The sequence below is a fragment of the Siphateles boraxobius genome, unplaced genomic scaffold, assembly GCF_051911475.1.
Source record: "Siphateles boraxobius isolate OS27281-9 unplaced genomic scaffold, OSU_SipBor_1 5, whole genome shotgun sequence".
NCBI classification, from domain to species: Eukaryota; Metazoa; Chordata; class Actinopteri; order Cypriniformes; family Leuciscidae; genus Siphateles; species Siphateles boraxobius.
Window position 1 is genome coordinate 30,620,635 of NW_027509141.1, and position 20,070 is coordinate 30,640,704.

At 35.9% G+C, this 20,070-nt stretch overlaps 1 protein-coding gene across 4 annotated transcripts; it reads right to left on the reverse strand.

The window, feature by feature from the left end:
- Positions 1-5,042: 5,042 nt before the first annotated feature.
- pfkfb4a (6-phosphofructo-2-kinase/fructose-2,6-biphosphatase 4a) lies at positions 5,043-18,996 on the reverse strand. 4 transcript variants are annotated; one of them, XM_077203807.1, is made up of 14 exons: positions 18,829-18,980; positions 14,475-14,591; positions 14,237-14,333; positions 14,061-14,127; positions 12,878-12,952; positions 12,734-12,790; positions 12,522-12,643; positions 12,219-12,426; positions 10,873-11,019; positions 10,673-10,777; positions 8,808-8,937; positions 8,603-8,665; positions 8,447-8,511; positions 5,043-6,561 (listed from the first exon to the last, which is right to left on the reverse strand). In XM_077203807.1, exons 1-14 carry the CDS (start codon positions 18,875-18,877, stop codon positions 6,502-6,504), a joined length of 1,362 nt encoding a protein of 453 aa, XP_077059922.1. In that variant the 5' UTR covers positions 18,878-18,980; the 3' UTR covers positions 5,043-6,501. The 4 variants fall into 4 exon arrangements, with proteins under 4 accessions (XP_077059922.1, XP_077059920.1, XP_077059923.1 ...); XM_077203805.1 differs by lacking the exon at positions 18,829-18,980 and adding an exon at positions 15,525-15,750; XM_077203808.1 differs by lacking the exon at positions 5,043-6,561 and adding an exon at positions 7,022-7,766 and having other exon boundaries at positions 18,829-18,996.
- Between the last annotated feature and the right edge of the window lie 1,074 nt (positions 18,997-20,070).

The window sequence follows — 20,070 nt, forward strand, 5'->3', positions numbered from 1 at the left end:
TTTTTGTTTATTGTTTTTCCTTGTGGAACTTTCAGCCATTCCCTGGCTGGATGAGGGTCCATGAAACTGGCTTTTTTATATTAGATATTCCAAGGCACTGTATTAATATTGATATCAGTGCCGATAAATTGGCATCAAAACAAAAATGAAAATAAATGTGCAATACTTGGCGTTAATATAATGGCATTAATAATAATCACAACAATTGTTATTAAAATATGTCTGTATATATTTTTTTAAACATTATAAAAATTTAAGATTAAAGTATCTCCCATTGATTTACATTGCTAGAATGTTCAGCATTAATCCAACTGACAATAATGTCATTAAAATATTTGCATTCTAATTATAATTGGTCTCCTTTATATCTATTTGCATATAAATAGAAATGTATACCCCCCCCCCCCCACACACACACACACACACCCAACCCTATTGTATTGTATCTGTTTAACCATAGATTTTAAACTTAAAAAGACATTGTGACATTTAATTTATGCAGAACGAAAGACATAAAACCTCACCTTCTGAATAATGACATTCTTAAGCACTCTGTTGTTTGCTCACCCCACCCATAAGTCTGTGCATTGCAGTCACGCTGAAATGAGTGGGATGCATTGTACGGGGCCAAGTCAACTGACAAACTTGTGTCCTGTTTTTTATGGACTGCATGGATCAGGCCCTGCGGGGAAAATGACAGCTGGAACAGGGAACAGTGGAATGCATTCCACTGGCATCATCTGAGATGAACAGATGTGCTGCATGGGCTTTGTTTCTAATGAAAGTGTTTTTTTCTTCATGATCACTGTTGACAGTTCTTTCAGTTAACAGGTTTTTTTTTTTACATTCAAATTATTTATTTTCAAACTTAATATACAGACAACTATACATTCAATTCAGTCTTAGATCATCTTCAATCACATTTAATTCATTCATTCCTCAATTACATAAAGGGTTAATGACAAACCTAGTTTAAAACACGAGTGCAAGGTTTTTATGTTGTATATCGTTTTCATACGATTTAGATTTTTTAAATCCCTTTTTGATTGAATAAATGCAGCCTAGGTGAGGATAAAGTAAGACATGTTCCTGGATTGACATCTTTTCTTGATCCTGGAACAACATTCCTTTCCAAAAACATATTCCTAACCCTAACCCTACCCATAACCTATCCCTAAAATCAGAGGGAAATGATAGGTGAATAATAATGGTGTTGAAGTCCCTAACCCTTGTTGTAAGACTAAATGTATACATTAACTATACACCTATCCCTCAAATCTGATTGGCTGATTGGAATGTGGTTCCAGGATCAACAAGGATGTTGAACCAGGAACGTTTTACTTGGTGAAATCACATACAAATTATAATGACACAAAGCTTTTGAACAGTAGTGTATTTGTTTTTTTTAGTTCTGATTTCTTATATCAGCTTTAATTCCCTCATCCTGTCTGTTATTGGACCCATGATTTCCTTACCAATAGGAAACTGTGTGTTCTCTGTCATGCTCTGTTGACAGTCTACCTCGTGAGGAAGTGAACCGTCTGCTGTCATGGTGTGCCGTCCATGACTTGGAGCTAAACACACAAACAATTGTGGAGATGATTATTGATTTCAGGAAGAAGAACGCCCATCTGTTCCACCAACAGGAATATCACAACAATAATGCAAAATGGCCCATTTTACTTTGAAATATGTGTCCAATAGCAAACGTGTATAGTAAAAAAGTAAAACTATTTAAGCATACTTTAACTCTTTACTATAAAAAACAAAAAAAGACACATTTAACTTTAAACGACTTTGTTACTGCACATTAAACTTGATTAAGGCTATATTCAAGTGGTATATGTTAAAAAGATCATAATTAATGTCTACATAAGCCAGGGATTATTAATCTTTTAGAGGCCACGGACCCCCAGTTTATATATATATAACTGGAGGTCCGTGGCATCTAAATGTTACAATGCAGTTTTTTTTAAAACATGTGTAAAGTATTATTTGTAAAATATTACATTTCTACATTACTAAATTTAATTATTAATGGTTTTACTTACTATATTACTGTACTATGTATTATTTATTTGTTTATTGTAATATTTAATCATTTATATTATTTTAATTTAATATTTATTTATTTAAATAAACCTTTTATTATTTATTTGTATCAATATTTTTTATTACTTTTTTGTCATAAATGTGTTATTTATTTTAATTTATTTTAACTTCTACACTCTTTTTCTCTAAACATTTCCTACTACTCCTTTTACTAAACCTCAAACTCGCACACACCCCAAACACAGCATGAGGCCAATAATGTCACTTACTGCAGAAGCATCTTTTATGACATCAGTCTTAATAAGAAATCATGCTGTCATACTACAACGTAACCAACAACTGAGTCACTGAGCAATGACAGGAATGTGTGAGAGAGGAAGATAGATCAAGTCAACACAGAGCCAAAAACATTTGGCATTTCATACTGAAGAGGATGACTTGTTTTGTTCTGCTAACAATCAACAACACGGCCCAAAAAACACCCATATATTTCTCTTGGGTGTAAAGGCACTCCAAGCAAATCGCTTGTGTACTGGTTTAATCATGTAATATGGAAACGTTTGTCTTGAGTTTTCCAAACCAATATAACATCACTTCTGAATAAAATATATGTCTAATCTAGATCTATTGATTTACAGAAAAAAGTGCAACAGCATCTCTTCAAAACACCCAAGTAACATAATCAGGCATTTTGTAGAAAAGGCACCATGCTAGTGTTTTACACACACTCAAACTGAGCAACTGATCTCAGTCAAAAATTTGAGGCAATAGCGCCATCTAGTAGCATTATCAATGCATTCTTTCTGTCTTTCAGGTGCTTTTTTTCAGGTGTTTTGCTGTCTTTGTGAGTATGTGAAGTATGTCATGTTGGGATTTTTCCCAGTATAATTACTAGAAGAATTTAAGAATAATTAGTTGATAAAGGACAAAACAGCCCTGTTAATATTTAGTTCTACAGCTCTATTACAAGTGTAATATTGCTTTCCTAAAAGTTCTTGAAACAAGTAATTAATATTGAGTAACTTACGATTCAGGCGAAATAGGCCAGTTATTTCATATGTTTCTTGCCCGCCAACTAAAATAGTTCCTTCCCAGAATCCCAAAGCATCAAGCCTGTCACCACCAAAGACTGTAAAAATAAATAATAAATAAAAAACAACAACAACAAAAAAAACATTAAGCCTGTCACCCTTTTTTTGTACAGTCTATGGTCACCACCAATCAACATGTAGATGAAAACCCGGTCTGGAGTAACGAGTAAAAGTGGAGCGAAAGAGATTCCCTTCCGCCGCTCAAGGCGTTCTACAATTACTCCTCTCGAGATCCTTTCCATGTTTTCTATTTTAAGTAAAACACCAAGTGGTGTTCCCTTTCGAGAACATCCACTTCATATTGCGTAGCTATACGCAGTGGTAAAACTTTGGGGCCAGTGACTTGGCCCTGTGCGCCACAAAAACCACCGCCCAGTGCCATCGGCAGAGGTATGGCCAGTCTGGCTGTGCTGGAGCGCCACCTCTGGCTAAACCTTACGGAGATCAAGGACGTGGACAGAACCGCCTTCCTTGATGCCCCAATCTCTACCACCGGCCTCTTCGGCCCAGCGGTGAAGGGATTCTCCGAGCGCTTCACTGAGGCACAAAAATCGTCGAAGGCCATGAGACATTTTCTGCCCAAATGCTCGAGTTCAGCTTCGGGACACCCCAAGAAAGCGCCACCCCCTCAGCCAGCCGAGCCCGCTGCATGCCTTGAGTTTGGGCCTGGCGACTCCAGAGTCGTGCTCAGACCAAGACACGGCTATGTTCCTAAGGTGCTCTCAACACCGCTCAGAGCCCAGGTGATATCGCTATCAGCTCTTCCCCCGTCGGAAGATGATAATAATTTGAATCTGGTGTGCCCTGTCAGGGCTCTCAGAATCTATCTGGAGTGCTCCGCCACATTCAGACAGTCGGAACAGCTCTTTCTGTGTTTTGGTGGCCGCACTAAAGGTCTGCTGGTCAAAAAACAGAGACTTTCTAGATGGATAGTAGACGCTATCTCTCTAGCCTACACCCCCATGGACCTTCAATGCCCCATAGGTGTTAGAGCTCTTTTCACTAGAGGCACAGCCTCCTCATGGGCTTGGTCCAGTAGTGTACCAATCGAAGACATATGTGCGGCGGCAGGCTGGTCCTCACCGCCCACATTTGTGAGATTTTATAACCTAGAGGTCCCTGCTCTGCAGGCACGTGTACTCTCTATCTAAAGGCCTCGGCTCCGAGGGCCCCGAGCCTCTGCAGCATTATACCTTAATAAAGGGCCCGACCATTGTCTGACTTTCAAACTTTACTATTAACCTCGGGCTGCTTAGCCTCAGGTAATGGTTCAGGGCGAAGTCGCCAGCTAATAGCACAGCGTTTTAAAATGGGTTCCCACTGCGTATAGCTACGCAATACGAAGTGAACGTTCTCGAAAGGGAACGTACTCGGTTACTAACATAACCTTGGTTCCCTGAGAGTAGGGAACGAGTATTGCGTAGCCTGCCGTGCTATTATACTTGACTAAGGTGCTATTGCTTCAGTCGATTTAACCTGACTCTATGGCAAAATGGTCGCTTATATAGGCATAAGCCACGCCCATTCTGGCGCCCCAATTGCCTCGTGCAGTTGCTGCAGGACAGCCAATGAGTGAGCTAGATGCTCTGCTCTGTGCTCGCTGTGCATAATAGCTTCAATATTCTCGAGAAAAGGAGTTTTCCCACTGCGTACAGCTACGCAATACTCCTTCCCTACTCTCAGGGAACCGAGGTAACGGAGTAAGTTTTTTCGTGGTTCCATCGAGGAACGCAAGACATTTTTTTTGGTTATCGTTAAATTTAATTTGACTCAAAAGGGGCTGTTATTATCCTTTGAGATTATATATATATAAAAGACAAAAAAAATCCTTATCAGTCAAACACATTGTCTTATTGCTTTTAACTGTATAAGTAGGCTACAATAAAATATTTCGACATATAAAATCACCACAAAATGTTTATTCAAGGAGGAGATACAATTCAAACACACGCAAACACAGATTGTTTTTTTCAATGGTTCAACAAAAAATCCATGTAATTTGACATCAAATAGATTATTTACCCAAGATGCTGCCAGCTATACAATATTTGTCTCTTTGTTATCTCGAATCAACATTTATTTGGATACACAGACAGTCCATTCAATTAATTCAAATTTACAATTGATGCACCATTACATCAAAACATAACTTTATATATTTGTATGTATTAATACATTAAATCAATTAAAATTTACTATTGATGCACAATTACATCAAAACATATCTTTATATTTTTAGTGTGATACTGGCACTAAATAATCATTATACAACCAGTCATACTCAAATCTCATTCATATAGTCAAGATCTGTTTCAAAAGTACAGTAATTATCACAGCACTCTTTGGATATGGTTTGAGGCAACATTTCAGTCGATCTAAACATGTTTTACTGGAAAAAAAGGAATAACAGTTAACATAAAACAGACTCGGAGTGTACTATATTTTAATCCTTATATGGAAATTGATTTTAATGAATCATTGCAGAACATGTTTAACATTATGAATACAAATACTGAGATTTGTATCTTGTTCCCAAATTTGTTAATGTAACAAACAGCTTATGTTGTTTCTCACAAGCACTTACATTTTTCAGAAAAAATGCAGTTAAAATCACTGTTGGAAAGTCAGTATATTCTGCAAAATTACTCTGAATAAAATGTAAAGGATTTAAAAATACCTGCTTGAGCAACTGTCAGTGTCTGGTTCAAATGTCAGATGAAAAATGTCAATGTTTATTTTTAAACTCTTAAAGCATATAAAAAATTAAGATAAAGATAAAGATCCTCCATCATTAGAGGGAGTTGAAGTAAATACAATTCTTTGACACAATGAGGGTTTTTCATTGATTTGTATGTACACACACAAACTAACAAACAACATTTTTGTCATCCATCCCTCAAAATAACAGAGAGATCACCTTTTAGATTTGACAAAATGAGAGCACAAATATTGGAGCAGCAAAATACATACCTGCAGATCCCATAGGTATGATTCACATATATATATATATATATATATATATATATATACATATACATATAAGAACCATAGTATTTAATTCAACATCCATCTGGAACACATATTTCCCAAACCCCTTAAGTGCAAACAAAATCTCCCGGGCTCCGTGTATCTCATGCTATGTAAACTCATAATGGCTCTTTCAAAAATTAGAGTGAGAAATCACATACTATATACAGCCAGTAGATCTCTTACACATCAACTGATTTCGGGTTTACAAGACAGACCAGAACTTGACCGGGAGTCTATCTGAAGGCAGGGTTGACCTTTAATTGGTAATCCCAGGTTTGGATCAGAGACACAGGTGAGGTGAACGGTGAGAAGGCGGAGTGGTTGTAGGTCAGAGGTGTGGCGGGACGGTCTGTAGGGCGTCCTCGGCAGTACGGTGCACATTAACGTTCTGGGAAAAGAACAGAAAATTATACTATTATATGGTTGATTTTTCAAAATCTACCTGTTCTCTTGAAACATGTAACTTAAGACCTTTTTTTTCTGAACTGGTAATCTTAAAAAAATAAAACTATATATATATATATAATTGTTTCAGCATGTAATCACAGGGGTCGAGGGTCATGGGACAAAAGATGAGGTGATATAAAATTGTAGGAAACATTTGATATGATCAGCTTAATATCTCCATCCAGACACTGCCCTTTGACTTCAGGTCAAAGTCCACTGTCACAAACCATATTGCTGCCTTTTATCACTGTAATATGGTATCTGCCATGTTCATGTTATCATTTTATGGTAGTTTATTTAGAAGAAATTTTGCAGTGTACTGCAATTATGTGTCAGAAGCTGTTCTGTCTTTGTTCTTTAATGACAGACAGAATTGTGAGTGAATGTAAAGAGAGACAGGATTTCACTATTCAAATACATTTTATTAGCATCGCAAATAGACATTACAGTAGAGATTTTTCCTCCTCAGTAACCAGAAGAGGACAGTTTCACATTATGACATTCCTTAGCGTTTCAAATAATTGAAATAATGACTATGAATTAGTACGTAGAATCTAAAATGTTTTTCTTAGTGCACAGAAAACCTCGGCCGGCTAAAAAACTTCATTCTTATATACACAATACACATTCTAAATTATGAAGTGACATAATTATTGATAAGACAATAATGTAAAATTAACCAGCTAAAACCCAACCTAATTTACAAATGCATTCATTTACGTGCACAATAAATAAAATTCACATGCTACTGGAGTGACTGGTGTTCCCTCATAGCAGCGGTTACATTCATGTGCAGCAGGAACTGAAAGACTTCAGTGTGCATTTATGATAAAGTGCAGTTTAGTATTAACACATCAATGAACAGAGGAACACAAGCTGAATAATTCATTTAAAAAACAAGTTAATTCTGTACATAATTATCTCAGAGTTCATCGCTTCCGAGTTGTAATTCAAAAGGTATTTATTGAGCTGTAAAATCTGCCTATGTTTTTAAGGCAATGCAGTAGATGCATTTTAGACTGTCTACAATCCTTAAAAAAATGGGAAATGGGGATGGGACAATGGTGTGTGAGGAACAAGGATCTGTCATTGATGATCTGGCACTGTTAACAAAGCCTCTTCCGCCTGCCGTGACACATCTACGTTCTGTTTGAAGCAAACACAGGGAATGACGTCACGTTAATAGATGAGGTGAGTGCGTGACGACGATGTAACAGAACCGTAAAAAAATTGCATCAGTCCACACACAAATCAAGAGGATAACAAGACCAAAACAATGAGCTTTTGCTTATATGAAAAATCAGCCGGATAAAGTATGGAAGCTTGTCTCCGCCATTAAATACAAAGATAAAAAAGGTAATTGCAATTTTTGATCTCAAAATTTGGACTTTTTTCCTCGCAATTGAAAGTTTATATCTCACAGTTCTGAAAAAAACTCAGAATTTGTGGGATATAAACAACTATGAGAGAGAGAGAGAGAGAAAGTCAGAATTGTATTTGAATTGGAATTCAAAATCAGAATTGGAAAAGTCAGAAACTTCCATAATAGAGAGAGAAGATGTGAACTTAAAAAATTATGATCCGTTTCATAAACTGGCATGCTAAAGTAAACCTAATAATCTGTTTCGCCCTGGGTAAATTCATCAATGAGTCCAAGACCACATTTATCATGCAACGGCCGAGACCCAGGAGACCACAAAGCTTAATCACTTTATTATACAGAAGAGCTCTCAAGCATAACTACAGACTGACTGCACACTTTCCCTTAAGCCACAACAGATGGGGACGCTTTTAACCACCTAAGTGACTGCATTTATGAGTCTTACCGTAGGTCTGTCTCTGTGTGTATTCACAGCCTCGACTTTCAAACAGACTGACTCCACCTTACAGCCTGAAGACACAGGATGATTCACAATAAACACCTGAAAAGCATTATTTAAAGAATAATGTCCAGGTTAGTTGAGAAAGATTTCCTGTCTTACCATAGGCCACTGGTGTTAACTTCAATACTGTGTGTAGAGGGCATTTCAGATAAGGAAGTTCCTCTGCAGGAGACGAAAAACACAGCAAACAAGTTGACTTTAGATTACTTTTTACTCATCAGTGCAACTCTGTACAAGTAAACTGGGATTTAATAAGAGATAAGTGTATCGGTCTCTTCATGAGTGGTGTCATGGTGGTCATCACCTGCAGTCTTGTCCAGAAAGTAGGCCAGCAGGCATCTCATGACGGCTTGATGACAGATGACCAGGACGTTTTCCTGCCGCTCTAACTCCATGATCACGGGTTCCAGACGCTGGACCAAGTCTTCATAGGACTGTGAGGAGAGAGCTGGATTAGAACATGGTTACACTTATCATGTAAATATCACACACACGTAAACACATATGGCTGGATAAAATCAGTAGTTGATGTGCAACCTCAAGTCTTGCGGTGTGCATGCTATACTCAACTAAGGTTATTAACATATTAATTCAAATACTATATGGAGTACTAATAACTTTCAAAAGTCCATTTTTCACAAAGCTGAACTCTTGTAGTGAACTGCAAAAAGGCAATTAAAAATGATGAAACACTATATATAGATAATGATATATATAAAATTAATATTCATAATATATAATTATATATTATGATATAGAAATATAATTAAAATAGAAACAAATAGAATGCAAATAAAATTGAAACATTAGATGAAAGACTTAAACGTATACATAATATATAATTATTAAATAGAAACAAATGGAATAAAAATTAAATAAAATAGAAATATTAGATGAAACACTTAAAAACTTGAAATGATAATTCCTTGGCAACAAACTTAAAATAAATAAATAGTTGCATACTAAAATTACTAAAACTAAAATAAATAAAAAATAAATGAAAGCTTAACCTAAATATAAAAATGACAATAAAAGCACCAATCTTTAAACATTAATCTTCTTAATAATTATGATTAAATCCTAAACTAAGATGAAAACTGAAAATATAAAAATAACAACAAAAGCTAATTCAAAATATTATTTAAATACTATAGTACATAAATAATACTTAACACTAAATAACACTGATATACAGTATATATATATATATATATAAAATATAAAAAAATGTAAAGATTATATTATTACATTTTTTTATTCTTAAACATTTGAAACTGCATTCGGAGAATCTTTTTTTAATAAAAAAAAGGTAATGAAAATATATGTTAACTACTTAAATATCGGATCGGATATACGATTCTTCAAATCCAAAGATTAACCTCTCTATTAATCTATGCATTTTTTCAATTGATGTCAGATGATTTTCACTAAACACTGATCATTAAACTCATTATATTAAATAGAGAGACCTATTATCAAACATGAATGTTTTGGTACTGCACAGTAAGAGAGTTCCCTACAGTTCAAATCATACGTTTACAGAAGCTGCTCTCATATCTAACAACAATTGACATGCGCATCTGAAATATTACAAACTCAATTGATATTAAATGATGTGCAGTCTTAATCCACACACCCTTAACCTTACATCACACATGATCTTAAACATGTGACGAGAACCTTGCACCCAGTCTTTATCTAATATAGTGAGAACAGTGTGCTGCTTTAACACTCTCTGAGTAAACAGGTTTGAGATATTGATCTCAAAGAACAGACACACTCACAACCAGGCAGATAAGAGGAGGAAATGGAAGCGTGTATTTGCAGGCGCAGGGTAATTGTGTCTGATGTGCTCAGTCAGAGTAATAACACATGAAATAATGTCAATTAGGCACTTTGGGAACAACTTCAATACAGCCTAAAAAACAGACTTGTTTACTCCATTTGGGAGGATTTGGCCATGAGTAATAGAGAGCCTAGCAACCAGCAACATTTATTTTATGAGTGTTTAATGTGCTAAACTGCGAGGAAAAGCCATTTATCGCCAAAGGGACATAAAAGAGCAATACAAACACTGAATGATAAAATATGAAAGCAGAAATACATCTCACTATGATGTATATGGCAAATGCACTGATTAAAAAGAAAACTGATTTCATGTAAACTGACCTCTCCTTTAGGATAGCGATAACGATATTTGTCCTGGTCCCGTAATGCAAACTCCAGAGGAAACTTCAGCTGGATCTCCTCATACATGAGCTCCTCGCAAACACCCTAAACACACACACACAGAGTGAACGGAGTGCATTAACACAATATCCCGAAAATAAGGTCAGATTTTGTTTAACATTCATAAACAAGATACTTACGGCATCGATCTCATTGAGAGCTTTCCACTGTTCGTATGGTACACCCACAGCTTCTGCCGTCTGTATGGTCCTCTTCATCTGACTCGTCCACACTTTCAAATCACTGATATTCTGCGACTGGATAAACTGGCCCAAAGCGTCAGCAAACTGAGAGGGGAAAAAAAACACACACAAAAACAGGTTTTAATTGCTAACTAACACACACACTTTAGTTGGACTGATAATTACTTGCATGTTATGGCTAATAACTGATATAAAAATGTTATACTGTTTTGTCAAGTCAAGTGAACTTTATTGCTTTATACAATGCAGATTGTTTTCCAAAGCACCTTTACAGGGATAAACATGATTAATGATTCAAAATGATGATTTAATGATGCAAACAGAGTTCAATCCAGCTGTAAAGCAACTCTAAAAAGAAAATAGTGTCATTGTTCAGCTGAGGTCAGTTCTGTCTAAATAAATAATAATAAAAAAATACAATCAATCATTTGAACTGATACAAGTGACAATCAATTCAATTCACTTCACACTGTTGGTTTCTGGATCCGGTGCATCTGAATATTAAATTATTATAATGTCGTTATAATAAGTATTATAACATTTATTAATATATCCATTAATCTACACTACTGTTCAAAAGTTTGGGGTCAGTAAAGTTGTTTTTGAAAGAGGTCTGTTATGCTCAGCAAGGCTGCATTTATTTGATCAAAAATGCAGTAAAAACAGTACTATTGTGAAATATTTTTACAATTTAAAACAGTAGTTTTCTATTTTAATATATTTTAAAATGCAATGTGTTCCTTTAGTCTTTGCCTGATGCTGAAAGGCTAATTTTGCGCATTTGATACTTCCAGGATTGATTATTGTACTACACTATTTGTTGGTTTAATTGCTAAATCAATCAAACGGCTGCAGTATATCCAGAATTACATGTTCAAGCATCACATCAACACATCACAGGCGTGATTTATAATTTGCATTGGCTTCCTGTTCAGTGGCCTATTGTTTTTAAAACTCTCACACTAACATACAAAGCTGGGCATGGAACAGCCCCTTCTTATATCTGACTTAGTCACCCTGTACACGCCTTCTCGTTCTCTTCATTCTGCTGATTCTCTTGCTCTTCAGGAGCCTCCTTGTAGATTAAAATGAATGGGGGAGAGAGCTTTCTCAGTCGCTGCACCCAGGTTATGGAATGCACTTCCTCTTACTGTAAGAAATGCTCCCACGTCAGCATATTTCAAGACCGTAAAGCCTCAAGCTATTTTTGTGCTTGTTAGTTAAGCTAAAAACGATGACTCGTTTGTTGAGAACTTGAATGTGAATAGGCCTTTACCGCTTACCTGCTTTCCCCTTGCCGAAAGGCCCGAGTCTCCTCCGATACGACCTTTGACATTTAGATCACTCTCTCCATGCCGGCACAAGTAGATGGAGCGGGGTGTGATGTGGATGTTCATGAGGTAGTAAACTATTCGGCTCTGTATGTGGTCCTGAACCCGGTTTACTAGGTACCGCCTTCCCACATCGATGATCTTAATGAACGAAAGGTCCCTGAACACACCAAAAAAAAAGAAAAAAAGAAGAGGTTAAATTCATGGATTCAAGATAGATTGGATTCAATTCAACAGCACCAAAATGGCATTTACCGGTCCAGTTCCTCATCCAGTGGCTGATAGGAGTTTTCATAACATTTTATCCTCTTCATAAAGTCTGCTACGGCCTCTTCTGTGTTACAGTGCGTGTAGTCTGGGCTGCCCAACTTTACTTGCTGAAAACCAAAACCACAAACTTAGACCAAAAACAGTCAAAACAAGGTGAGATAAAGATATTGAAAACATTCTGCATTTCTGAGACATACCACAATGTTCTCTGCAATAACGTCAGGGTCTTCACACACAGATTCTACAAAGAAAACCTGTGATGTGAAAAGAGTGTTTTAAAACAGCTGAAGTGAGAAATACATGAGATAAACATCGTGGATTAATTATCCCATTTCCAGCACCTTGAAACCATTCTGCTCTGCAAATCTGATGATCGTCTCTCTCCTTTCTCTTGTTGTATTTGTGGCATCAAAAACCTGAAGATTGTAAAGCAAAAAAGGGTAAATGCATAAAACAAAAACAAAGAAATGAAGATCCACATTGCCAGACGTTAAATTGGAGCTAAAGAGAGACAATAGTTGTGTCCCAAATGACACACTATACACTTATTCACTATGTACTCAACTGTGTGGTATATGAATTTTATAAGGTTATTTTGTATGTACCGCTACATAATTAAAGCGCAAACGATGAGTGCATGAAGTGTCCAACACTTAGGTTAATTAAGTGAATCATCCAGGCATTTAAACTGCAGTGAATAAGGTCTATTTACACTACCAAACAGAATAGAATAGTGCATAAGTGCACATATTGGGACGCACCTAATATACTAGGCTACGTCTATATTAATCTGGATACATGCCATTTGAAAGTGGTGTTTTCATCATCATCTCAAATTTTCTGTCATCTTTGCGGAAATATATAATATTAAAATTGTACAAAGTAACAGGTATCTTTAGCAACACTGTGAAAGTGAACCGCACATAGCAGGCAAATGCTGGTACAGCCATAGATATCTATAGGTACAATATGCATTACATGACTAAACATGCATCATGGTTTTGAAATACCTCTGTTTTCACAGTCCACACAACAACATCAAAACAGTGTTTTAAAATGTATCAACTTGGGAAAGCGTCTTCAAAAAGCTCAGTTTTCACAGGATAAAACCACCGTTTTAAGGCCCGTTCATACCAAGGACGATAACTTTAACGATAACAAAAAACATATAGTTCTACAAATCGTTCTAAATATAAAAGTATAGCAGAGTGTATAACGATAATGCCACAAAGCAACTATATCATTGGAATCACTTTCAGAACAATTTTTTTCCAGCTGATGAACAATACGTTAAAACATTGACAGCCAATCTGAATCCATCCTGCTTTAAAGAGCTTGAGCATTTAAAGTAATATACAACAAAATTGCAGTGCACGCTTAGAATAAACAGACCGATATTGATCAACGATAGTGTTCAAATGTGTACGGATTGATTTTAACTTAGCCTAGATAACTTATACTTGAGCACAGTATTTGTATAAAATTTTCTGTTCAATTCAATGTGTGAAATAATGTTTTCCTTACCGCCACCTGGCCGCCTTCATCTGTGAGGAACTGCCGTACGTCATTGAGAGCTGCCAGTGCACACTGCCTAAAAGAGACAAGAAATCACATGAGCTTCTAAATACTCTTAGCATTTTAAAACCTGTGGTTTTATTTCATATTTTAAATAGCCACCATTGATAAAATATATGTCTCACTTCCTGATTTTAAGCCCCTCTTCATTATCTGGCCTGAAGAACTCAAAGGATTTGTATATCTTCACACATTCACGTCTGTACTGCCCAACGTTAAACTCTGCGAAAGTAAAAAAACAAGACAACCCACTTTCAGGATCAGCAAACCTACTGATGATATTCAACACATCTGGAACAGAAAACGCTTGGCCAGCATTTAATCATCATTTTATATGACAATCACCCTGCATGTGCTTTGTACCTTTTGTCGGAACATCAATCCAGTTGAGGTAGCGTGTCAGTTTCTTGGAGATGTAGGTCTTTCCTCTGGCCGGTAGACCCACGGTTACTATAAGTGTGGGGCAGTTGGTCATGCATACTGAAAGAAAAAAGAAAAGCAGCTCATAAACACTTAGTAGATATGTTTGACAATAATATTCTCTACATATACTACAGGTGAACTGTCTATCATCACACCAAATGCTGTAAAGAACAGAAATGTTTTATGACCTTTTTATTGCATTAATAAAATCTGAGTTGTCGTTGTAGAGCATAAGTCATTTCGGTATCTCCGCATCAAATTGCATAATATCACACTGATGTCCACATAGTCCTTCAAATTGTCCTGCACAGTCTAAAATGTGTGAAAATTATTGTTCTTGGTCTGTGCATTTTAAATTATATAGTATTTAAAGAAATACACCAATATTGATATTAGTATAGCTTTTGAGATGTTGAAACAGTTCTTTAAATCAAGAACAGACTAGTTTTACAAGAGCAATATTTAGCCGTTCAGATATTTTAGAGCAGAGCATAACTGATCATTCGTTTTACCTTTATTATAGAGATTTCAATGCCTTTTAAGATTTTATTAATTTCCATGACTTTCCCTGGCATAGAAAAATTATTTTACCTAATATTTCCAGGTTTTTACCGTGGGAACACTGAACATATGTGAAATAATTTCATTTTTATATAATTATTATTATTAGGCTATTATTTTTATTATTACTATATATTTATAGTTTGTTTGAAAATGCATTTACTAGTGAACTACGGAATATTATGTAACAATTTGTAAACATTGGTATAATGAACGTTATATATACATAAATAACTCAATCATTTCAATAATCTTCTTAAATCGCATTTAATGTTTAATTTAAAAAATGCAATCACACAAAAATCCTCTAGATTTGTTTTAGACACTGTTAAATTGTATCACCATTGAAGTATTGCATCAGAAAGCCCCTTTAACCCGCATCCGACTCCAGCATCGGTGTCCGGCTCTCATCCATTCACCCATACTTACCCTTTCTTTGACTAATGTGTCTCTCTGGAAGGCCGTTTTTGGAGGATGGCACCCATATTTTCTTTAAAGGATTCTGTGTGAGCTCTCGGGTTCGACTATTACCGCATTGCTCCGTGTTGTTCTCTATTACACTCATTATATTCGTCGTCTCAACACACGAGCGTCCATTACCGTCAATGCGCACTAAAGACAGCGGGGAAGAATGTCATGAGACTGGTAGAGGAACGGCCCTACCGTAACGGCACGAAGAGATGCGCAGCTACGACACTTTACCGTAATGCCAGGTGTACATTTTAAACACAGTGATTAAGCGTAGGACAGATAGAATGTTTCCTAAAATATGTGGTTTACTGTATTTATAATATATTTTCAACTGAACCGAAAGTTCTTCGGTCGGTGTAATGATCATTCTGTTGAATAGACGTCGTGGTCACGTGGTATCTCTTACTTTTCTCAGCGCTGTCGTGGATAGACCTGTATTTATTGTCTATGGATAGACTAGTCCTAAGGCGTTTGTGGTTACTGGACATTGCTGCAGCGTTTTCCTTTGTTTGTAAAGCCCCTTTCACACAGAGAAACAGTGATCAGCGCGCTGTGTGAAAGAGTCTTTAAATTACAAAAGGGATACAATTATTTTGCATTCTCGATTTAAATTATTATCATTTTTAGTTTACAAATTTCTCCAGTAAGCTAAGAAAATCGCCCTTTTGATTATTATTGTTTAGTTCTAACCGCAACATTTGCATTATAATGGTATTTTTTAACCCTGTGAAGCCTGACATGAAATAATAATAAGAGGAAAATAGCTATATACTTTTAAATGGATCAGTTTACTGAATATGAGTTGTCACTCTATATCTCCCAATAATCTGTCTTATTTAAATGCTTAGTTTTATTATCAAAGCTCTGTAGTTTTTAATTGTGGGGGGGTAAAACATATAATGCATTGCATTCCAAAATTTTAGAGATTAAAAGCCTGTTGTATCATCTATGATACATACATTTTAACATGATTTTCCAAAAAACGATGAATGAATAATCATGTAAACTGAAGTAGCTTCAGTCCAGTAAACGTTCATCTTGTAAAAAAATAACTAATTAACGATTTCACAACAAAAAGGCATGCAAACCACACCCTGAAGAAGGATGTTTTTAGGATTACACCAAAACGCCTAAGCAAAAACTATCTGATCTGATTACAGAAGACATAGTAGATTGTAAACACAGGTTTTTAAGAAAAGTTTTTATCATGTTAATAATCTGAGGCCTTAGAAAATTGCATATCGAATATGACCATGTGGTACCTTTGAATAGAGTTTTTTTTTATTTGAATGTTTTAGTGTTATTTTGAAACTATTTACAAAATTAATATACATGTTTGAGACTTAAATTCCTAAATTAAATTAAATGCACACAAACAAACATAAACAGTAGGTACTGGTTTACACTGATCATGGACATTTTTAATGGCCTTTGCAGTGCGTTGGCAAGTTGTTAATGGATAGACCAGTAACACATCTCGTGACACCTGTTGTCCCAGGGACATTAGGACATAAAGATGATGCTTGTATTAAACACAGTTTCAAAATAATGTAAATTAGGTCAAAGGTCATCTTCAAAATTAGCAGTGTGAAAGATCATAGAATCAGCTTAAACCTAAAACATCAAATCACTGCCCGCCAAAAACTGCAGCCAATTACAATGATATATATTTAAGGCTAAAAAAAATCCAGAACCTTCCTTTTTCTTACATTTTGGAAGTGAAAGTAAAGTCAAAGTCATGATACTACACACAAATTATCCACTAGAGGGCAAGAAAGAGACATGTTGGCTACGCACCCTATGGATTGTGGGTAGGGGATTTGACTTGAGCTGTGAGTGAGCATAGCTTATAATAACAGTGATTTGTGAGAAATATCATGTATTTATATCAGTGCACAATGTCTTGGCACTGAAATGTGTTAACCGATCATGTCATATAGAAAAACAGTGAGGCTACACAATGTTAATTGCTTTTTTTCAGCAAACACATCAATAGATCAGCTTAAGTTAAAGGACAGCTTCATATTTAACAACACATATGCATATTAGTATAATATGCATTTTACTTTTACGATACTTTACTCCTGGTACCGTAAACATTTTCTTTAAAAAATGGAATAAAAAACAATCATGACTTGCAACAGATCCTTCAACTGAAACTAAGCTGTTCTGGATAAGGAACTAGTAAACCACAAAACCTCTACAATCATACATTAATTTCACTCCCAATTCTAAATTTCATTATACAATAGAGTCTATTGTCAAACTATGAATCATATTTTGCAGGTAGTAAATCAGAAGTATAAATCAGCATTCAGATTCCTGGGAAAACTTGACCTGGTGGGTCGAGGAAAACTGGGAGTGGAATATGTTAAAGTCATTCTGCAAACAACAAATCATAATCTCTCAAATCATATTATAATCACCAAACAAACCAAACCAACAGCTTATCTTGTCTCCTACTGGTAACATATGACAAACTGTCATAGCTTAAAATCTCTGATTTGAGATTCCATTGGCTTTAGTTCTTATGTGTACTAGTTTTCCCATCACAATGGATTCAGCGATACTTCATGGATTCTTTAGGGATACAAACCAACAGCCATTTAATTACCACCCCAAATTGCTATGCATTGCTGCATACCAAGCTCCTCATTTTCCTGTCATTTTAACAAATCTGGAGAAAAAAAAGCAACAGTAGCTGAGTTCGTTATAAAATCCTGCCGTTTTTTGTCTTCTCTCTAGGTCATAGTACTCTATTTTTACAACTGGACAAGCTGCAGTTTACCTCCATATCAGTAATCTAACAAATATGGCCATGATTTGACCTCAACTTCTCCACACTCCTGCACAGCTTGAATGACATGCCCAACACAAACACTACTGAGAAATTACACAAAAACGCTTCACAGCCCAAATGAAATCGATCTTTGGTGCACATAAAACCTCAATGCATTTTAATGAATGCAGCACATGACCTGAACACTATGTGCTTATCTTCATTCATTCAATGTATTGCACAGAACACAGCGTCAGTTTATTTTTAGACCACATGCATGGTTTACAGCAACGTATAACCATAGGTTATGTGAGTATATTATTAACAGGCCATAAATATATAATCATGCTCAAATAAACAGCTCGTGGACTGTTGAGTCCAACACACGCGCCTACGTGACAGAGTCTTGTTTACTTCTTCCTCGTCGCGTACACAATACCAGCTGCTTCCGCCATAGAACAGCCATTCCCTCATGTTCCTTACCCCTCTTATCCAGAATCTGCGTGTTTTTGGACCGGCTGGCACCCCTCATTGTCCGCGTTTTGCGTGTTAGTGCTTTATTTTGATGCTCGAGCCTTGAGGTTTAAAGGAGAAGTATGTGAAAATACGAGCGCACACGCCCACTGATTGACAGGTGGCTCAGCCAATCGCTGCGAGGCAGAGGCGAGCGGACACACCCACCCTTCATTAGAAAGAATCAGGGGAAAGTTTGTGTTGATAGTCTTGCGCAGTGTTATGCAATGTTCTATATGTTACACGGGAATGTGCAAATGAGTGCATTCGATCCTTTGTTTTCGTTTAAAGAAAAGGGATATGATTTTTGAACACGCCCCAAAACAATTTAATTTTATATAACAGTTTGTTTTTTAATTTAACTACATAACTGTATAGTAAATATAGTTTACTATATATAAATGATATGATCTTATATGAAAGTTCTAAAAATAATACATTCTGTTATAATATTATAATATCTATCTATCAATCCATCCCCATCTATCTATCTATCTATCTATCTATCTATCTATCTATCTATCTATCTATCTATCTATCTATCTATCTATCTATCTATCTATCTATCTATCTATCTATCTATCTATCTTTCTATCTATCTATCTAATAGCACAAATAGCTACCAAAACATCTTATACAATTCAAGATATTCAAGAGATATATATTTTCTTTAATATCTTGAATTACAGGATGGATGGATAGATCATAAGGAATTAAACCATTGTGGAGAATCAATTAAAATCTAATTCAACAAGGCCTAGATATGCCTACTAATATAGGAGAGGTGTTTTAATCACTCGCTGTCTCTCAGGAAATGTCTCGGCTATATTAGGAACATCTTGACCTGCTGGACGCTGCAGTGATTCTGCATTCAAAATCATTTTTAGCCTGTACAGCTGGAACATGTCAGTCACGTCCCAGCACATACCATGACGCCACAGTAAAAACAGAGAGGTGTGGACACAGGCCAAGTCAGGAGACAGGTCACACAGGTCTGTGCTTAGTGATAATATCTATTTACATGGTAAATATCAATAAATAAACAAAGTTGAATTGGTTTGAGCTTGACTTGCTTTCGGTATGAGCCAATGTTTTAGTTGCTTGTTAAATCCGGTGCTTTTTGGTAAGCTGTATAAAAAGGCAAAAGTGTGACAGTAGTTACGGCTACTTTCAGACTGGAACAATGCAGGCCATGTAATTGTGATGAGGGCA